This window comes from Paramormyrops kingsleyae, chromosome 19 (assembly GCF_048594095.1).
Source record: "Paramormyrops kingsleyae isolate MSU_618 chromosome 19, PKINGS_0.4, whole genome shotgun sequence".
In the NCBI taxonomy this organism is placed as follows: domain Eukaryota; kingdom Metazoa; phylum Chordata; class Actinopteri; order Osteoglossiformes; family Mormyridae; genus Paramormyrops; species Paramormyrops kingsleyae.
The window spans coordinates 10004132-10026948 of record NC_132815.1 but is presented as its reverse complement, the minus strand read 5'-3'; the positions used below and the strand labels follow the sequence as shown (position 1 = coordinate 10026948).

The 22817-nt window shown below is 40.8% G+C and overlaps 1 protein-coding gene across 3 annotated transcripts; it reads left to right on the top strand.

Moving 5' to 3' along the window:
- vsnl1a (visinin-like 1a) lies at window positions 1-22162 on the top strand. 3 transcript variants are annotated; one of them, XM_023836645.2, is made up of 4 exons: window positions 1-368; window positions 6291-6457; window positions 19339-19554; window positions 19943-22162. In XM_023836645.2, the coding sequence occupies exons 2-4, from the start codon at window positions 6296-6298 to the stop codon at window positions 20138-20140; spliced, it is 576 nt and encodes a 191-aa protein (XP_023692413.1). In that variant the 5' UTR covers window positions 1-368; window positions 6291-6295; the 3' UTR covers window positions 20141-22162. The 3 variants fall into 3 exon arrangements, with proteins under 3 accessions (XP_023692413.1, XP_023692404.1, XP_023692421.1); XM_023836636.2 differs by lacking the exon at window positions 1-368 and adding an exon at window positions 715-970; XM_023836653.2 differs by lacking the exon at window positions 1-368 and adding an exon at window positions 1349-1531.
- The last annotated feature ends 655 nt before the right edge of the window (window positions 22163-22817 follow it).

The window sequence follows — 22817 nt, the reverse complement described above, 5'->3', positions numbered from 1 at the left end:
TACACGTCTGGTTGCTGGTGTAACTTTGTTTTCATGCTTGGAAATGTAAGGTGGATGCAGAGTAGGAGGCGTATTTTAGCTCGCGCATACGCAAAGGGCACCGCGTCGTGCAACAGCGCTGCTTGGCGAAAATACTGGGTCCGCATGAAACAAACGTGTGATACTGTCTGACGGGGCGCACCATTGTGTCACATACCCTCAAACCGACATCGGATCGCTTCCCGCTGCATCCTTTGGAGCAGATTCTCCACATTTTTTGTTTTCCCCCCCTTTTTTACTTTGAGCATACTAATATATCAAGAGAGCCTTTTCATTCACAAGTATACGCAAAACAGACCGGTCCTCCATTTGCTCCGCTTTCTTTTAAGGTAAGGCGCGACAATTCATTCAAATGTGGGTAAACATGAAGGGGGTGTTTTTACTGTGGTGTTTTTAAATTGATTAATGAACAAGTATTGTGTATTCGCATGTACGACGATTAATGAATCAAATGGGATGCCTTTCTGAAAACTAATCAATGCAGAACCACTTATTAACTTTTATATTTCTGACCACATACCATGAATTACAGGTTATCCAGTGCCAAAAACATTATCAGAGGAATTTGCAGTTGACGTTGTGTGCTGTATATTGTATGGTTAATTAAAACAGAATTATTTCAGGTGCAAACACACCGGAATTTAACACACAATGGATGGGAAAAATCATAGCGAAATGGGATTTCCTTTGAAAACTAAAACCTGCAGTCAGGAACCATTTGCATTACTACCAAAAGAGTAGGAGTTCCTTTGGAGCTTGTTTACGGAATGATGCCCTCGATATGATTTTGGCAACACTTTTGATTTTGCAGAAAGCTCTTTTTCGAACAGTGAATGGGTGGATCGTAAGTTGAAGGACGATTCAATGGCAATTTTCATCTCTGAGCGAAGAGCTAGTGTTTCCCGAACCAGTAAGACGGCAATTTCAATTGGTATGACAGCGGAGCGCAAATCGATTTCCCTGTTCGCACTGTTGCCTGTGTCTTTTTTTCTCTTCTGGCACGCTGACATGCGTGCAACAGTCCTGGCGACCCCGCTGTTATTTTAATGACAGGAATGTAAATTTAACGAGAATCATTATGCAGCAAGATTTGGGGGATATATATTCCATTATTTAATAAGGAAATCATGGAAATGCATTATTCACCAACATTTTTTCTGGTAGCACGTGGTGTCAATTTATACCATGATCTGTTGTGCATTAATCTATTCTTTTGTCGTTTCTTTTAATCAGTAACATATAGCATACATTAAATTACTCTCGTTTTTGACTGTCAAGGTCATTCCCCGGTGGATAATGTTGGGAATAGGACCTTCGCGGGCGTTACATAATGCCCCAGCACAACAGTAAATGGATCTGGTTCATTATGTACTTAGCGACTGTTCAGTAAAGCTTGACCAATCGAATTTAGCCTTATGTATACATGCGGCAGCATTTGTGGAAATACCATTTTATGCATAGCATATCAGGACTCTTCGATCATTCATTAAACGTACGTATTTGACAGACCGAGCTCTTTGGTGCTTCACAGATATTCTTAATTGTTTTGACATTTGATTGTAGTTAAACATTTTGCGTTAAAGTTAGATCATTAAAACGGCAAATTATGAGTATTTTTTATAGGAAACGGCAATTTGCCCGATGTTTTAGCAAAAGAAAATTTGTTTAGTTTAAAAATGTGCCGATTTTGTTTTTCACTTTTGGGATTTGACCATAATAGTGATAGGGTGTATTGTAAATGAATATGTAATGGTATATTTATATATAATCATTTAGATTACTTAGATATTAGACCATATGTAATTACTTGACAATTATGCAGGCAAGGCAAAGATGTGCATTGGTATGGGTTATCTCTGTAATACATAACACATTGGAAAAATACCTCACAACAAAGAACTAAATAGGATTTCCAGTAGCACAAACAAATTATTATGTTGCGTAAATGTTATTATTGTATGGTATGTTGAGTAAACAGTATTGTGCAACAGATGCTTTCCGATACAGTCAGAATGGTTGAGTGCCAGGTTTCCGCATTATGGACAGATGTATGATTAGAGCAGTGTGCAGGCAAATACATAGATGGCACACATGTAGTGCGTACTTGGGAGTGATGCAGCCGGGACTACACAGAAATGTCATGTTTTCATTCGTGTTCTGGAAATTTTCCTCAGATTGTCTACTTTTAGGACTGATTTGAGATTGAACTGCATTTTCTGACTCCAAGCGTTACAAATTTTCTGACTCCAAGCGAGCTCGATGGGCCGAATGGCCTCCTCTCGTTTGTATAGTTCTTATGTTCTTATGTTCTAAATATAAAAATGCTTATTAAATATAAGGTGAAGCGATTCAAAACCAATCCATTCAAATTATACTCAAATTCAATGATTGTACACCAGTAAGAAAAATGTATAATTTGATTGTATTTTTTTGTGATTTAAAGGATGATTTGATTTTAAAATTTGAATATTTAATGTTACGTTTACACATATAATCCATCAGTCGGGATACCACTAAATTCAGTGTGCTTGTATAGCATTTACTTTTGAGTTCAAACTCAAAGTTACAACGTTTGGAAGAGTTATACAGATAAAGGGAACATTTAATGCAGTAATTATACAGTAAGCTAGTCAAACGAAACACAGAATTTTGATCCTGAGAGCAGATGCAAGCTGTTTCTGTGTACACTAAATCACATCTTCTTCCTCTGGGGTCAGTAAAACAAAGACTGTTAACCTTTCCAGGTCCAGCTCCTCAGATCTGTCCTTCTCTGGAAAATGCAGTTCTTCCAACATCCTCTGACAAGCTCTCTGTTTGCTGCAGAAAGAAATCCCCACGCACTTGTCACCATCCTTTGTCTTTCTGTCTGTTTCCATAAGTACAAAAACAAGTCCTTTACATACTGTACCAAAGTAATTGGTACCCATTGAAAAGGAGGAACGAAACATACTGGTTACTGTTGAAAGCCAATTTTATGTATGTTTCTATATTATCATGCAAAAAATACTTTTTATAATGTTATTTGAAATGCTCTCTGTGTTTGGGGAGATTTTTATGGGTTTATTTAGATTGAGATGTTGACTTATGGAAACTACTGCAGGGTTGTCCATTGTTGATTCCACTTCCTTACATCAAGCAAAAAACTTCCTTTTAACAGCAGCTATGAGCAGAGACAGCAGAACTCCTCTTCCTTTTGGGGTGCATGCGCGTGCATTTGTGTCGGGGCAGAGAGCATAAATGATCTCGCAGCAGTGTTCCTCATTACATGTTCATTCATCATGCATTTGATGACTGATGGTGTTTATTTGCTAACAGGAGACTTTAATATAGGTGTTTAGAATGTACTAGAATCTGTTGATTATCCCGCAGCATTGATGCTGTTATTCCATTTAGACTAGACCTTCTGCAGTTTCCATTGCTGCCTGAGGAATCAAAGTTTGATTATCTTGAATTCTTTTGCCTGAAAAATGATAGAAAAGTACATAGCATTGCGATTTGTTTATAATGTGATTGTGTTATAGATGATCTGAATTGTGACATGCAGTTTAAAAATACAGCTCTATATCTTAGCAGGGAAGCTAGATTACTATATGCTTATGGGCCTTGCAGATGCATCCATTTTCTGTACTTGCGTGTCCTATGGAGAGATCCATAGCCTGTAGGACTGTGAATGTCCCGTGATGGGGTGTCAGCTCATTGCAGGGCACTCATGCCATTCACACCTATGGACAATTTGGCAACTCCGAGTCACTGTAGCATGTTTTTGACCTGTACAGGGCAACCCTACAACAACACAGGGAGCCAGGGCAGTGTCTTGAACCCCAGTCCAAGAGGTCTGTGGCAAAAGTGCTAACCACAGCGCCACCATGCTCCTATGGGTTCATATGTACTGATCAAAATGAAATATAACATAAAAAATAAAAGTGGTCCCTGCAAAATTATTTGTTAGCGTGATAACTGGGTTCTATTATTGAATGATGGTTTAATAACAGTAAGGGTCATAGTTAACTTCCATGTTAACTTCCATTACGCTCCAGTAACTTGATATAGTTATTAGTACTCGCATTGCTTTAGTGTAATTCTCCTCAATAATTACTTTGGATTAAATTCTTGGTGATTGATTTCCCAATTATAGAAGCTATTTGTAGCAACAGGTACAAAACACTTTTAAAAAAAGGCCAGACGTACACAAGTCATTGCCAGATACAAGTGCAGTATTTTAAAAATCAATTATATACACTAACTTCTGTTCTCTAAACAACATTAAATCTAATTTAAATACTATGATCTGCGATAATTATTTCCGTTTTTTTCCAGATAAATTCTATCCCTCAGGATGTATGTTTAGTATTTGATTATTCGCACACATAATATAAACTGTATTCCACTGATCTGTCTTGCATAGCTACTTATCCAGTACAAGATCATAGGAACCTGGAGTCTGTCCCAGGAACCACAGCGTACAGGCTGGCTGGGATGTCACTTATGCCAGTCTCTCATGGGGCACATATTCAGCCACCATCACAGACACCGGGCAATCTGGAGATGCCCATTCACCTAACGTCAAGTTTTACAACTGTGGGAAGGAATTGAAGTCCCCAGAGGAAACCCATGTCGACATGTGGAGAATGTGCATGCTGCAAATACAAAGAACATTCTGATTAGGCAGCCGCATTGTTCAGTTGCTTGCCTGACAGATCTATCCTACTAACGTGCTGAGCAACAGCAGTTTGCTCTTTCGTATTTTAATGATAGGTATCCTTCCAAAGAATCCTGCAACTCCTTCATGGGACTCAAACTTTTGGTTTGTCTTGATTCTGATTTCCTGTTGACGTTAGAATTCCTTCAGGTTGTGTCAAATATAGGAAGTAGGAAAGTAAGTACGAAGAGGAAGTGAGGGCCACATCTGAATGATACTCTGCGCATCATTATTCAGCGTTCATTTTCAAATCTTTGGGGGATAGGGATTATCTCATGTCAATTCCTGTCAGGGTTTATGTCAGCCAGCAAAGCCTGCCTTCCAAAGAGCTAACAGTGGACCTTCTCCCAAAGGATGCAAAACACACACCACACCTCATAAATCAGCCAGTGATTTATTCTGTTCCTCAGGACATCTGGGGTTCTCCGAATGAGTAGAGTGAGATAACAGGAGTTGCTACCCTGTTCAGAGGAATTATAGGAGGTCAGACCAAAGAACTGTGATGTGTGTGTGTGTGTGTGTGTGTGTGTGTGTGTGTATATATATATATATATATATATATATATGCAGACAGACAGACACACAAATACACACACATATGTGTGTATGTGTATGTGTGTATTTTTAATTTCTATATTTATTTGTTTATGGGTAGTTTTCATGTTATCCCTGTGTTGCCTGGGATTTTCACTCCAGTTTCCTTGGCCAGTCGAAACACATACAGTTTGGCTAAAGGTGTACCTATATTTCCTGTAGCGTGCATGTGACTGCGTGTGCGTGTGTGTGAGTGTACACACACTGGGTGGACCGACATCCCATTCAGAGTGCGCTGCCAGCCTTTGCAGCCTGACCAGCCTATGTGGATGGAAGGTACATAACGATCACTACGTTGTTAATATGGTTTTCAACTTAGCTTTCCTCTTACAGCATCGTTTATATTTCTAAGTGTGCGTTCCGTCTGCAGTGTTGTTCATATTAGTAAGCTGCTGTACCGCTGGCTTTCTTGGACATAGAGATGTCAGATTCCAACCAGCAGTGATAATACTAATGATGATTTGGCTTGTTGATTTCATCCCGCTATCCGTGATGTTTGGTGGGGATTCAGAGACAGCAGAAAGGAGGTTCAGCAGGCCGACAGGTAGGTAGCTGTACTCGAGGTAGACAGGGATCTTAGAAGTTGGAAACATGGTTTGACAGGATCACAAATAACTTGTGCAGGGACAGAAAAATTGAAGTTGTGCAATTCTTAAAGCTGTGATTCAAGGATACTATCAGAGGGAGAGAGAGTAAACCAATGTAAAGCACGGAGTCCTTACAGTCCCCTTCGAAGAGGTGATGGAAGGCCTTGCTTTATTGTGCTGTCCCAGAATTTTTAAAACAATGTTGATATCTCATCCAGTGGAGGCCTTTATGCCATTTTATGACATTTGTTTTTATTTCGAAGGTAAAATGAGTGAGCTTCCCCCTCCGCTACCTCTCTGTTGCACACACAGGCGCATACATGCATTTTCCACAGCTGAGGGAGTCTCTTCATAGTTTTACTATTCTGCAGGAACAATGGGGAAACAGAACAGCAAGCTGACCCCTGAGGTGATGGAGGACCTGGTGAAGAATACAGAGTTCAATGAGCATGAACTCAAGCAGTGGTACAAGGGTTTCTTGAAGGACTGCCCCAGCGGCCGGCTCAACCTGGACGAATTTCAGCAGCTGTATGTCAAGGTGAGTGCTTGCTGCATGATCTAACACACGGCCAACTTCCAAAGCATCTACCGTTTGCTAACGCAGCATGTAGGTCGAAACATTTGACCAAATATTCCAGGGGAACTGTTGTCTTAAATTTTTTTTTCCTTTCAGCTGCTTAACAGATTGAAGATAGGAACACTGTTTGCAGTCTTATACTGTGCAGGTATCTAACTGAGCATTTACTGGCACGTTCAGCTTAACTTTCTCGAGCCTGCAGAGAGAGAGATCCTTCTGGGACGTGGCCTGCAGTCATTTTGGTGAAAAGTAGTAAGCCAATAGGATTTTTGACCATAGCAATTTCTTTCTAAAGTTAAAATCAAGTAGTATATTAATTACCCTAGAAATAAGAATGGCAAAGAAAATATACTACACTTTTGACATTTCTATTGCCAGAGAGTTATCACAAAATTTCTAGTGTACATTGATTTAAATAAACTGTTAGGATTTCTGAAAACCCTTGAAACTTATGTAAGATGTTTTGAAGCATCATACCCCTACGTTATGCAGAGTTACAGCATATTTTATTCCAACCTCCTGCTCGTCTCAGCTATATTATTGAACCACTGTGAATGAAGTGTTTTGATTCTAATGAAAAAAGTGAAATAGAAAAGCTGCTCTCTGATCTTGATTACAGTAATTATACCCACAAAATCTTAGCAAAGGCAATAACATTTTCATCTACTGAATCCACTGCAGGCAATATCCAAGTGAACATGAGGCATTAAATACCCCAACCAACATTATACCATGAATAACTATATTCTCTCAAACACAGGAATATTTCTATCATCAGTCCAGCAGTCTATTTTGCGGTGGTCAAGTATAATTGGCTTAATTCATTTATTAAATGTTTAAATATTTGGCCAAAAATATTTTTGCCAATCACTGTATTGCTATCATATTTTGCATTTATGCAAATCATCAAGATATGCATTTTTGTTGGTGCCTCCTAAAGAAATATACCTGTGAATAGGCTAGGTAGTATATAGACTTTTTACATTATATTGATATATTTTCAAAAGATATATTGGATGAGACAATAATATTTATATCGATATTATTTTCTTTCATTATTGTGTCACCATACCGAAAGACAAAAATATTGTTATACATTAAAATTAGGGCTGTTGAAGTTAACATAACACAGCACTAATTTTATCAAAATAACGTTGTTATTTCTTTGATCGCGTTAACCCGTGGTATTTTGATACCCACTTTGAGGAAAAAAATTTAATAGAGACTTATCACTGTCCCAGTGCTGTTTGTAAACGCCATGAGAGCTTTGCTTGTTATGTTGCACAGAATTCCAGAATTTACTGCTAAAATCAAAACATTCAATTAATGTCACAGGGGAAACTGATGGAGGGGAAGGAATCATTGGCTCATTTGGCTTTAAAAAACTCACAGACGATTCAGAGGATAAAAATGGTGTCATTTGCAGTATTTTTTTTAATAAAGATGCTTACCTTAAAATTAGGATCTTTCCAGTTCTTAAGTATACTTTCTATGGTTGTCAGTCTTCTGTTTTTAGAGGTAGTTAAATTTAGTTTTTTTGTTCCTAAACCGTCGTGAGAGTGGAGTGCACTTTTATGTCTTGGCTGCTTATTTTGACCCTGTCAACACTGATATAGACATCATTTATTTTTGTCTTTATTTTGAGTTTTCTGTTTGGAACAAATCGGTTTCTATACTGAATAGTTGTGCTTGCATATTTGCAAACAGGGAAGGAAACCATGTATTTACATTTCAATTTGACTACAATCTGTTTTAATAAAAGTGTTTGTCATATGTCACATGTGACAGTTAGCCCACTTTCAAGAAAACATCAAAGATACAATGTGTATTGCTATTCTGCCTAAAAATACAGTGATATGGTTTTTGGTCCAGCTATGCTGGATGTATCTGCTCACGATCTTCGTATACAGACCTGTGTTCCCTGGCAACAGTGTAGCACTGATGTGCTTTTGTTAAAATTCAATGTGCACAGATCACAAAGGTGGAGAGCAACAAATCTGCCGCATCTGAATGGCTTTATTTTCACCATTGCTAATTGAAACCATAATTACAAGCTTGCTTTGCTGAACTTTGTTTGATTTTTGCTCTATCAGTCTCATTTTATTTATGTTTTTCACACTGATGGACTAGATGGTAATTTGGTAATTAGTCTTTCGAACTTCTTGTTTGCTGTATTGGTTTAAACAATTTAACAATGGCATGTCTTCCTAGCTGTGTTAGAGCTGTTGTAGAATGAGAGAAACAGGATTAATTACATATACCAACTAAGGGTTGGTGTATGAGGTGCAGCTAATGCTGCATCCAATTTTGGTGACACATCAGGTCCCCACAAATTGGAAGTAATCTCTGTTAACAGCTTTGCAGAATCCATCCAGTCCTGGTTGATTCTATGGGACAGAACTAAACCAGCCCCATGCTGTTCTTTCACACATTGAGAATTATAGGATGTCGGACGCAAGGGTCAGATTGTCCGCCCTCACGTTTATTGAATGGAACAATGGAAAGTATCCAGAGGAAAGGGGACAGTGTGGCAAGCATGCAAATGCAGGCTGAAAAATGGAAAATGGTTAGGTGTCAGAAGCAGACAGACTGGGAAGAATCGCGAGACATGATTGATAAACACAAAAGCTCGATGCAATCCCCAATAGATTAGGCATTTTTAGCATTACAGAAATTAGAGCTACAAAATCTGCATCTCAGTATCATCTACTTTCCTAAATGTGGTGGGTAATCTGTTTCTAATTCGGTGAGCCATTTTCAGAGTTATTAATAATGCTAATCCAATAGGGCTATTAATAATGCTGAGTGATTAATAATAATATTAATACTGTATTCCAATGTAAATGGATTTGACTCAGGCTCTGCTCGTGTCAGACAACAAGTATGTTGGTTTCTGTTTCTGTTTTGATGTTATTGGTAATTTCATACATTGTGTGCATATTCTTCAAAACAGAAGCATCACAATAATGTTCCAAAGGAAAAAAAAAACAGGCTAGCACCTTAATTTGTATTTATCTACCTGGCCATTGATGATTATAGGACAACATAGGTTTTATAATCTAAAGAATGTACTGGAATGTGTGGGGGGAAAAAACACAACAGTTAATTGGAGAAATAGGTAAGGTCCTGGATATATGGGTATTAGCCAATATGATGGCACTGATGCATAGATGGAATTGGTACCATCTATCAAGCTGTGCAGTAGTCAGGGTGATTCTGTCTGCTCTGGTCTGGGCATCAGAACACATTTCACAAGCCTTTGAACTGTGAAGTCCTTCTCTGTTAAAGGTAATAAGGTCGCTCTGATAAGGTGCTCTGTGGGCACTAACAGTGTTACTGCAGCTGCTGGGCTGCCAGTCGTGTAATTTCTGATGCTGTCGTTGTCTCAAACTGTGAGAAAGAGCAGTGTAACGAACTTGAGGTTTCGTGCTGTTGAAAGCTATTTTGCACTGCGCCACAGGACAAAATGGTGTTGTATGCGGTGAACAAAACACTATGGCCAGTTTTTTATTGTTTTGTTATTTGCCTATAATCTCAGTATGTATTGTCAGCAATAAAATCTCGACACTTGCAGTTATTTTGGACATGGATCTGCAAAACAGTTCTTAACAAATGAAGTCCCTGAAGAGGCCTTACTGTAATACCCATGAGGAAGGTGCTTAATTTGAATATGTGCAGTACAAATAACAGCAGTGCAATTATATGCTGTTTTATATACTGTACATTTGTGTTTATGTGCATACATACTTTATTTGTTCGATTATTTATTGTTGTTCCATGTGACCCTCTACTCAGTCTACTGGATAAGCAGTATGTTCCAGGATAATCAGTCAATACAGGCTATCATGATGTCCCAGATCAGAGATACGTAAACGAACGAGAGACACGGATCCAGGGCTTTGCTTAAAGGCAGGAAGTGCCTAGGGAACGTACACCAGAAACGCGGGATCATAGTGCCACCGTACAGATCCCTGTGAAGGGATGGTTGCATACTTGGGCGGTTGTCTTCCTGTTCCAAGGGTCTAGCCAGCCAAACTGTCCCTGATGCTTAAATTGTTGTCTCTATTTTTACTGCTAGTTAGTGGGGGGGGGGGGGGGGTGACTCATTTGGGCTATATTTGAGTTCATGTGTTGACTGAATTTCATTCAGCATATTTCATGAATTGTTTTCAGCGACAGTAATGTAGTGATGACTACATTATTATTATTATTACTTAATGGTTAATTAAGTTTTAAAGAAAACACAAGAAGACCGTCTGATGACATGCAGCATGTTACATACACACCTTAAGGCAGGGGTGTCAAACTCCAGTCCTGGGGGGCCGGAGCCCTGTGTAGCTTAGTTCTTTCCCTGTTCCACCACAAATGATTCAGCTCAAGAGCTGTGTGGTAATTAGCACAAGGAGTTGAATCAGGTGTGTTAAATGAGGGGAAACCAAAAACTGTGCAGGGCTCCGGCCCCCCAGGACTGGAGTTTGACACCTCTGCCTTAAGGCCTGGTTTCCGGCTGTCAAGCCCAGCAAACATTCAGTGGACTACCTCTGTAACTTTAACATGCAAGTATTTCACAAACCTTGCAGAGGACTGCAAACCTGTGCTCATGAATCGACAGTTTTGCCACAATTACCTTGAGCAAAATTTGACAAAAGAACTGAAAAATGTTATATAATATGTTAGGCATTCAGCCTATGTTGATTAATTGGTTGGCAGAGTTTTATCTGTTGGTGTCCTTCGGAGTGGCACTCTCTATGGGCAATACTGATTTCCTATGATGATCTCTGTGATTGCGAGGTGGTCACTGCCAGTCCAACACCACTCTCCTCAGTGTCATCCCAAGGTCTCCCCTTAGCCCATAGAACAGCTGTGTTATCTGTGCTTCGCGCCCCGAGGGGTTGTCTGTAGGGGATGTGGTAGGGGAGATGATGGGTGTTGGTTACACAGGAAGGAGAATTTGATCATTGTTATGCAATACAGGGAAACCCTTTCTTCAGATTATGCTTCATAAATCAGGATTATACTTTTTTTGTTTTGTTACGGTCTTTACCGTCACTCAAACCACATATTTGTGTGAGGCCCCTGAGACCACGGGCCACAGTCACTGCACTAGGGCCCCATGGGGACAAACCCAGTTGTAGGATCGTATATCTCAGGGGTTGCTGTGTTATCCTGTCAACCGAATTCATTTTCTTTCATCTGAAATCCTTGCTGAACCCATTCATCCTGCCCAGTCCATCACGGGGCTCATACATGCACAGACAGAGACACTAGAGAGACCTTCTGAATGTCTCGGGATTCCAAATTAGCCACAGGAATCCTGCAGCACCCAGGCAGGTCATGCAGACTCCACATTCAAACTGTATAAACTGAAGCAACAGTACAACCAACTGTACTGTGTTGCCCTCTCCTTACTGTGCTCAGTTAAGAAATTTCCATTGAGGATTGAGGCAAAATATTGCTGTGTACCTTTATCAGAATCGGCTTAAAATTGCCGAGTACAAACATATACAAGGAATTTGTTCTGTTGTGTCTGGTCATACATTTTCCACATATTAGTAAACATGTTATTATTATTATTATATTCATTTGTTTGTATAAGCTGCCAATTTGTATACATTACTTCTGTAACTGTTGTGTAGGTGATTATGGCAATTCACGTGAAAGTAATCACACTTTCAATATCCAGTTTCAGTCAAGCGGGTTTGGATACACATATTTATCATTGTTAATCTTTTAGTCTTTCTTGTAAGTGAGGTATTTTGAAATAGATTTTTTTTTTCCGAATAGTCCAATGTGGATATGTTTATAGCAGTATTCACTTCAAGGGAACGGAAAAGCCAGTTACATAATTGTGTTCGAGAAAAGCTGTGCCAGTCAGTGTCAGCCGGGCGTAATTACCCTACAGCAATCTCCCCCATGAGATCGAATCGCTTGAAAAGGGCAGCCGCCTGACCCCGCTAGCTGTAACAAAAATTGTTTGCAGTGCATCATTACTGATGATGGTTCCACTGTGTCCGTCTACTTCACTCTGTAATTCCTCATATTCCTCGTTCGAAGGTGCATTTCCCTCACTCTAATCATCCCACTCCATGCTGGCACAGTGGTGGGGGGTTGGGGGGAGATGTTAATTTGTCATGATTAACTGAAGAGCCTGTTCCTAAATACAGAAGCAACGTCTGCATTTTTAATGGCTGCTGCCAAAAACGCCTGAGCGAAAATTAGTCTGAAAGAGAAGTAGGATAATTATTAAAATTTTGCACACTTGTAATATGGTGCATTGTTATGCTGGGTACTGTAGGCACATATACCTATGAAATTTTCCAGCCAGTGTACCAGACGAAACTGTTCTGTTGATCATTAGCTGATCATGCTTCCTTGTGAACCTGAGAGATGTATGTGACTTTCCCCTGTATAGCCCCCTCTGCTGGGGAATAAGGGGCATTGAAAACAAAAGGAAATGATTCTAAAACCGTCAGAACTCCATATTTCAGTAAAGAAATAATTGTTAATTCATTACTAAACATTAATTATTAAGTAATATAATAGTGCAGTCTGTTTTTATTTGCTCTGCCAAGAAGTCATACTTTTAGCCATATTTTAAACGTATTTATTCTTATATGTACTATATCCTACCGTGACCCTGTGTTGAATATGAGCATATGAAACGGTAGATAGATGCATACTGCTGGTGTCAGGTTCCAGAAGTAGCAAAACTACTTGCGATAGATTTTCTTGGACTGAGACACAAGAAGTCATTTGGAATAGGGAGAGAGCAGTTATGTCATTACAAGAAAGACTACTCAGGTGCAGATGGCTCTGAAAGAGCAGAAGATGGATGGATGTATGGATGGAGGGGGAGGGAAGACCAGATCTGGAAACCTAACGGACTGACCGACGTCCTGTCAGCAGATAGTGAGCAGGATACGAATGCTGGAGAATACGGCAATGCAAAGCTGTCTTAGTAATCTTACTAAGCTAAGTTTTTCTTTAACAACTATCAACCTGCCTTGAGGCACTCTCTGTACGGAGGCCGTGTGCTGAAAAAATTTGGTCACATGGCTACCAGCGGCTGCAAAATTGCAAATGTCATTGCAAGTATCATGACGTTAAAAAAAATCCCAGTAAAAATGAACGTAGATGATTTTGAGACGTAGATGGTTTGAGAAGAATGCTGTTAGGTTGCTTGATGATGAGGTTCAAGGTAGTAGAAGAGATGCATGTCAGAAATATGAGCTGACCTGGATAATATCCTCACCAGGGATAAAATGTTTGTCATAGACAGATGTTGCGTGATGCCAGTTCTGCAGTCTGTTTATGTATTTTGTATTTGTCATGTAACGTCGAGATTTCTTTGAGCTTTCTTAGCCATGTCATTAATTAGTCATTTGTTTGTTCGTCCTGTTTTTTCTGGTAATATCTTAAGCTCCGTTTTGAGATCCTGGATGTGTTTCTACGAGAAATCCATCTATGTCGATCCTGCACATTACAGCGCATCCAACAGTAATGAGGAAAAAAAAAAAAACAATCCACTGAGCAGAATGATTTTAAGCTGCGGGAGAATAGCAATTGTGACCTACAGATCTATGCAAGGGTTTGGAAAATTCTCAGGGTCCAGTATTCAGATCTTACTGGGAGGGGTTATGTATTTGTTTGTTTTTGTAAGCTTTGAACTGGCTTTAATGGACTGTGCTTTAATAGTACTGGGTTAGTAACTGCACACAGCGGTGAAATACACAGCGATACAGTCCTTTAAAAAAACTGCTTAGCTGCCGTATCTGTTGCGTTTGGTTTGATTTCAGTGAAGCGTCCCTAAATTTAATTGGTTTGGCAGTGCTGATTTATAAAATGCAGTGTAATGGGGCTGGAAAAGGAAATGAGGTGCTAGGAACATAGATTTGTTCACTTCAAAAGACCAACCCACATTGCCCGCATACCCACTTCTTTATACACATTGGCTTGCGGTAATGCAGGAATACAGCTGCTTCTTGTGTTTTATTGGTATGTAGTCGAACAAAACTTCATTTGTTCTGTCCCCCGTCAGCATCTTGTTTTGTTCGTTTCGTGTGACTGTCGGGGCAGGATCCAGCAGGCTCCTCTTTAATTAGATCCATTGTTTTGAGACTTTACATCTGTTTTATCTGGTTATTGCAGGCAGCAGCACCCCTGCTCGTTGCGGTGCCGCTTCCGAAGACAGCGTCGGAGGGCTCATTTTCCCAACAGAACTGTTTTGTTTTGTTGGAGCCCCAGCCGCCTGAAATACTGCAAACTGCCGTCGAGTTAGCGGAGAAGCACTCGGTGTATCGCTGCCTTTGCCTGAAGGAGAGCAATGGCTGTCTGCTTCCACTGAATTCACAAAGAGTTATGCGAAAGCAGTAGGTGGTAGGACCTCTCGGAGGTGCTCACCTCACAGCAACGGAACAATTTGTCTTACTGCTGGCTTTATCAACGGGCAGCGATTTGGGAGAGGAGAAAACCCTGGTGAGATTAGCGACTAGCTTTACTGTGCACACTCAGCCCACTGGCTATTATGTCATTTTTCTATTATTACATTTTCTTGGAGGGGCTGGAACCATGATGACTGGGTAACAAAATGGCATGATACACTCTGATGCACATGGAAAATGTTTGATGCCCTCCCAAGAAAATGTGGTAATGCAGGAACAGTAATTGGTGAAGCTCATTACAAGTTAATAGCCTGTAGCAACCACCGTTGCCTTTGGGGAAGCCCTCGGTGAGACTCGAACCATGCTCTCCCACCCAGAAACAGTAAGCCGAACCACCTCATCGACTCCATGGCTTCTAGGATTGCCGTTAGTGTGGATCCTGTTAAGCATTGGCTTAGCTCCTACATATGTCCTGACATATGGTGACTCCTCTGGGAACTGGCTGCATCGAGACTCAAACCCGAGCTACCTGCAGTGTAAGGATCACCACTAACTGCAGTGACATCATTGCCACAAACCTTTGTGCTTAGACTCTCAGAAAAAGAGTAATAATTTGCTGGTCACTGGGGCTGTACCCTCAAAGGTCTGCCAATTGTACCCTTAGCTGTAGGTAATTGTACTTTTTAAGGTACAGAAACGGACTCTGATGAGCATTTCTGTGCCATTGATGGTACTTTAATGCTGTTTGTACCTTTGGAATGTTCCTCAGAGTTCATTTCTGTACCTTAAAAGGTACAATGACAAGGGTACAAACCTGGGGACAAACAAAGGTACAAATTTTCCCCCTTCTTTCTGAGAGGGTAGAGGATGCGACCAAGAAAATCAGTAATTCAGTGTGTATGTTGCAGCCACTGTTTGCCTATCATAATGCACCTGCTGTCAAAAATGCAATGTGTCTTTGGCCAAGGCAGAGCATATTAGATCTTTAAACACTATCTTGATTCCCCGATAAGTTTGCCTTTCTTTGCCAGTACAAAATCAAAGGAAATGTTTCCTTATTCCATCTGGCATGTCACCAGATTACTTCCACTGAAGGTCCGAAGGCTTTGGCAGATGACGTAAGAAGATCACCGCGCTATTGCTGAATGGGAGCCGTTTGGCTGTTCTTAGCGGCTGTTGTATTCCACTTAAATCTGGATGATTTTGGTCGGTACCTGGAGAGCTCTTGGCTTTGCCTTTTGCATTAAATCACCACCCGGGCCCATTGATTGAAGGCTCTCTGCACTTAAGGGGCCAGGTCAGTGCACAGTTAGTATTCATTTGTGGAGACTAGAGGGACACTAAATTAAAATGAATCGCTTATTTATGTGTGCGACAGGTCATGGCATTCAACAGGGTTTGCGCTGGACTTAAGTTAGGTGAGGCTGCTATATGTTTTATCTGGGTTGTTCATCCAAACAGAATAGTGGCATTGAATTTGGAGACATGGATGCTTTTCCCTGTACACGAAACTGAAATGTCCTAAATCACAGCTTCAACAGAATATTTTAACATAAAAAGGGCTCTTTCTTTTGGATTTAGTAATACATGGGTAATGGTAATACAACGTATCTGCGCTAAGTAAAGAAAAAGTAATATATGATCAACATTACATACATTATCATAAACATTTGTGCACAACGATACTGCTTTCTGGGTGCATAGCACTAAACCAGACGCGTAAAAGCGAAATGTAACTTCACTGGCTTGTGGCTAAAGCCTGAATGTTTTTCTAACATCTTTCTCTGCCTTATGTAATGGCATGTTTCGTAAGCCTGACAGATTTTCACGGAGGAACATGGCGCAGAGGACACGCAGCGGCGGCTCGCCTTCATGACGACTTTCCACGTTTTGCCGTGGCCGGGTTGAACAGTGCGACCATATGGCACACAAGTCCCTCCCTGTAAGACAGTCAGGTCACATTTGTGCATCGGACATCAGTGCCCCTGGCAGCGCATGTTGTGTTATGTTTTTGAGTATGTTTAACCAAGACACTTTGGCCCCTTTCAGGGCTACGTAACTCGTTCCCCTTCGGCTGCTAAATCACCGATTTGTCACAGTCACCGTGGGTTCAGGGATACTGTGCAAGGTTGCCAGTCACTGCACTGAAGGCCGTGACTGTCATGGAGCCTTCGCCAGCCAGTCTGGGACTGAATCACTCATTAGCAGGTACAGAGAGGTTAATGCTGCATTAGGGGGCTGCATGTGGTATATTGCTTAAAGTATCGACCCTTTTGCTGGTTCAGGTGACAGGAGGATAATGGAGGAGTCACCCTCCAGTAGACATATAAACCAAAGTACAAGATTAAATCAGCTGGGGAATGTGTCCGTGCCAAACACCTTGGAACAGACTGGGCATCGAAATCAAGCAGCTTTCTATTTTAAATTGTGGTTTCTTCGCCTTTTATCCTTTTTTGTTCTTCGAACAAAAAGGATTTTAAAATCATTTTTAACTGTGTTCAGGGCATGAATTCTTACATGAAAAATAACATTATTACATTTTTTCATGACTAAGAATTTTTTTTTTATATTGTTATAAACTGCTGGCGGGACATAAACAAACTAAAAAAAAAAAAAAAGCATCATCAAATCCCGAAAAGCTTACACCCCCACAGGCGTTTTCCTGTGGGGCTAAAGGTTAAATTCCTTTAAATGGTCCTCCTGCCTTGAGCCCGCGAGCCCCCGCGCATCGTGTGACTTTCAGGTCCGTTTACCCCTGACAGCTGTGTTTTCCCAAGGTCAGTTGGTGCTCACTGACGCTGCTGGAAACATAAGGTGATCGTGTTCGGGCGCGGGATCGTTTTCCATTCCTTCTTTGAATGGAACCCCACAATGGGGCTTAATGGTATCTCAGATACAAGTTGTGAAACTAATGGAAATTAGTCTAATGCAGCTTGCTGGCGTGCGTCCTGCCAAGGAGTGGGGCCAGGAGAAGGTCACCTGCGTATTAATTAGCTGCCTCCAATAGGCTGTTGAGGGAAGCGCTTGGCGGCTTGGCCTCATCAACCTGGGTTAAAATACAAGTACTTCTGTTTGTCCTTGTACACCGTCAATCCAAACAGGAGGGGACAATTCCTGCTTTGTATCAGTGCGCCCCCCCATGAACACAGCATCGACGCAGAGGCAAGGAGCATAAATGGGGGCGTGCCAGTGGCTCAGCAGTGGCCCATGACAGCTCCAGAATTGTAAGTGTGGGCCAGCTGGTTTCTAATGGGTTTGTGTGGAATTCCTCCAATTGCTGGATTGCTTCCCCATCACTGGTGACTCTGGATTGTCCACAGTGTGTAAACAAGTGTGAGTGTGCAGAGATGGAAATATCCTCTGTTGGCCCAGTGTCTCATCAAGGGTGACACAGTGTGCTCTGCCTTATCCCCAGTGCATCCTAATATACACTTCTGATATGTCCTACTCCAGCATAAACAAGTGGTAGTAATGGATGGATGCTTATTAGAGTTTCACTTACACAAAAATGTTCTGAGGACAGAAGGAAAAATGATTGGTTCAGAGAGATAACCAATCAGATTATAGAGGAGGCGGGACTAACAAATCAGATGTCTTGGTCCCACCTCATCTAGTTGCTTAGACCCACCTCCTCTACAATCTGATTGGCTATCTCTCTGTACCATTTTTCCTTCTACCCCCAGAAGATTTTTGTGTAAGTAAAACTCCCACAAGCTGGAAGGATGGATAGACTGAACTCAGGGATCCATTTATCACCTGAAATTTTCTTTTTATATAATATCCTCACAGTGGCCACTATCGTCCATATGAGACAAATAGTCAGGGTCGTGATTCTTTTGTGTGTGCTATACATAGATTTCCAGCCATGTCAATGTGTATGGCTCATGAACAGCTCCAGAAATATTTTACTTGGAATATGGGAAGGTTTAATTTCTGGCACTGTTAATACTTCTGGTTTTCAAATACGAGTGCTTACACCTCGTAAGTAGATTCAGCTGAAACGTGTGGCTAAACAGCATGATCGATACCTGTTGTTTTATATATATTTCTCTTGGTAAAGCATGTCCCCAAAGAAAACATTGCAGATTTCAGGGACTCCAGATCAAATTTATTTCAAAAGCTGGCAAATTTAGAGGAGGGAAAGCGGGAGGGGTGCCCCTCCCCCCCACCTGCCTCTGAGGAGAGGAAGCCCCCACCTGGTGCGAAAGCATCTGAGGGCAGAACCGTGTCCAAGAGAGGAATGTGATTTCCAGGGAAGGTGAACGGCTTGTAGGCCAAGCCTCGGCCCCGGGGGCAGATTCCGCATTGCGGTCGCCGCTGGGTGATTATTCCGAGCCCGCGGCCCTGGATGAAAACACCACGCCACTCACAATAGCTCCCGCGCATTTCCTCGCCTCTAATCTATATCTAACTTCTAATCTTTATGCGCTTGTGTGTTTTCTTTCTTTTGCCCCATTGCAGTTTTTCCCATATGGAGACGCGTCCAAGTTTGCCCAGCACGCTTTCAGGACCTTTGACAAAAACGGAGACGGCACCATTGACTTCCGGGAGTTCATCTGCGCCCTGTCCATCACGTCCCGGGGCAGCTTTGAGCAGAAGCTCAATTGGGCCTTTAATATGTATGACCTAGACGGCGATGGCAAAATCACACGGGTGGAGATGCTGGAGATCATAGAGGTACAGAATTCGGTGCTGCTTTTGCAGCTGACATAGGAGGGGCACATTCAAGAAATATGAGTATATTATTTTGCATTGCGGTTATGCAGATTGACTTAAATTGACATTTGCAAAATAATCTCCATCCATCACCTGACTGCTGGACAGAGTTATAAGTGGCCTGGAGCCATAGGTAGCAAAGGGCACAAGAGATCATTGTGAAGTACAATTAACCACAAGCAATACTTGTAGCATAACCACATTAAGTAAATGTAAGTTTGTGGATGCCTCACATTAAGAATTGATACTTTTAGGCCTTATGTCAATTGGGGTGGAAAAATGGCTTTGAAATTATATTGCCTTTTAACATGAGAAACAATAACCAAACTGAGTGCATTTCTCTGCACAGGCAATTTATAAGATGGTGGGCACTGTAATCATGATGAAGATGAATGAAGATGGCTTAACTCCTGAGCAGCGTGTGGACAAGATTTTCAGCAAGATGGATAAGAACAACGATGACCAGATCACGCTAGACGAGTTCAAAGAGGCAGCAAAGAGTGACCCATCCATTGTACTACTGCTGCAGTGTGACCTCCAGAAATGAAGGGGGCATTCAGGCGGCCATGGACTGCACAGAAGTTTAATGTTCCATCCAGTTTGCAGCTATTTCCACTGAAAAATATTGCTTGGACTATCTTTCAATGGATCTGCTTTTTGTGTTTGAAACACTTGTGTGCATGAGAATGTCATTTACTGAAGAATTTACACATAAACACACACAGATGTGCAGACACAAACTTGCCTAAAATATTTACATGCATCGAATTTCTAATATATATATATATATATGTAATATTTATAAAATGATAAAAAAAATGCCAAAATGTGAAGTGTATAATGTAATTCTCATCCATTTCCCTTCCTCTGGAGCTTCTGCGCATCTTCGATGTGCTACGTTAGATTATGCTATTAATTGTTCATGTTTATTGACGCTAGCTGTGTGTTTCATATACTAAGCAATGTTAACCAAATCAAGTTTCCATGGTAATGTAACTGTTTCTAATCAACCATGTATCCGTTTTCCTACCAATTAGATGCGGACGTACAGGGGCGTGGTTCCCGATTCACCTGAGCGCTCCCTTCAAAACGTGCTTGTGCTGTCGGTGAATATAAATGTGGTTAATTTGCATGCCGTTAGGTTCTGCCTTAAAAACTATTTTGTTTTGCATCGTATAAAATTATTCAAGACAAAGCCTTATCAAACAAATGCAGTTTTAAAAGTTCATGATGAGAAATAAAATAGCAATTGTCACATTGCACTAGGTAATGGCATTAAAAGTTTATAAGTGTAGTTTACAATATTGTATGGGATATATATTTGTGATTTGTAAAGTCACTTTTACTGCTTTAACTGTGGGAGCATGTTTCCATATTGATTCCCGTATGTGACGCTAAAATTATCCTAACACTCCGATTTAAAGTATGTCCCTCTGAACGCCTATATAGCCCACTGGACTAATACAAAAATAGAACTAGTCACGTAACAGAAAACCAGCAGTAGCTGGGTACAGAACACTAGCACAAAAAGGAGGATACACACACTTTGCACATTATGCAAAACTGCCGTGATCAAAGAGCCAAGGATTAAAATGCCTCTTATCAGGGCATAGTCTGTTACGAGGACCAGGTAGAATTCCTCCAAAGGGAGACGAGGAAAAAAAACAGGTGGCTTTTCAGGTTTAACGTTACGTGCTAACCAGTGCTGGCCATCTGATAACCAAGTGCCAGCACTGACCAGCAGGCGGGGTGTACTGCGATCGTGATAAAAACCACAATCATTCATTGCCAGCGAATGGAACACGTGAGAGGAAGCACAGCAGCATGCCTTCGGAGTGCAGCCCCATCCCTATGTTTGTCTCGTTCTTCATTCCAACATGTATAAGGTATCCCGGGCTGAAACACCTGCTGGGCGCCATTCCCCGTTGGCTTCTTACGACGGAAAACTCCACATGCCATTTTATTCTGGTACGCAGCCCGTCCAAATCCTAGTGCGATCTTATTACGTAAGTGTCTATTTTTTCAGTTCCCTTTCTAAGTATTTATATGCGCAACATTACTGTTGGCTCGAAGGAACCATCCAATATCGTAGGAGAGAGTTTAATATTTGGGGGAGGGCATCCGCCCCCCGGGTTCGACGCCCCGGGAATCATCCAAATCATTTTGCAGACCACGGTGTAATGAAAATTAAAGAGTTAAAGATGAAGGATATTACAAGCTTTCCAAATTCTCGGTGAACTGATCAGACCACAGTTACTGCAATTCTCCATGCTCCTTTCGTTTGGTGAAGGATTAATGTTGAGCAAGAGAGAATACTGTCTAGAACGACATACCAGGGATCCAAACCTCATCTATTATCTTTAATTACAACAGTTCGTAAACAAAGCATAACATGAATATTGATACAGAAACAGGCTGATACAAAATGTGAAAAGGTGTATTTTTCAATACAGAATTTCAAATCACAACAGCTATGGGAAATATTTTGTACATTTAGCATGTATTATTGCCCCAGATAACATGACTGAACTATTTCTTGTGTCGTGATTTAAATAAAACATCAACGGGCTGCTTTCTGAGCTGTGTGCATTGAATTTAACTGCATCTTCATACATTAGCCACAAGTGTTTCTCGTCATGGCTTGAGGGACATATTCATTTCTTAATTATTCTTAGTTTATGAAAAACAGGACATACGCCTTTCCTGAGAGTAGCTCATCAGGGGCGGACCATGCATCAAGCTGGAAGAGCTGGGATTGTCACTAGAAATAATGTTTGTGCCATTTCAAAGTAAACTGCAGTATAAAATAACAGATTAAATGTGATCCGTCTTGTACATTAGACATTTGAATTAAAGGCATTAACATCTGGGTTCACTCACAATTTGGTATTTGTTACTGACATTTGTTGGGGACTTTCTGATTAGCTATTCAAAAAGAATTATCACAAATGTGTGTTTTGGCATACAGAGACCCATACAATTTTAAGTGTACAGTTTTGGCCATTTTAAGAAACTTTAAATGTACTGTTACATGCAAATTAGATGAATCACGAAACAGTAAAATGTACCCAAACAGAATTGTTCTGATAACTTAGGGACAAGCATAACATTTTTAAACCAAAAGGAATTCCTGTAATTCCATTATTTGAAAAGCATCCATTACTCTCTATTCCTTGGTCCACATCAAGATTTTCTTGACTAGACGAAAAAGACGCACAATAGAA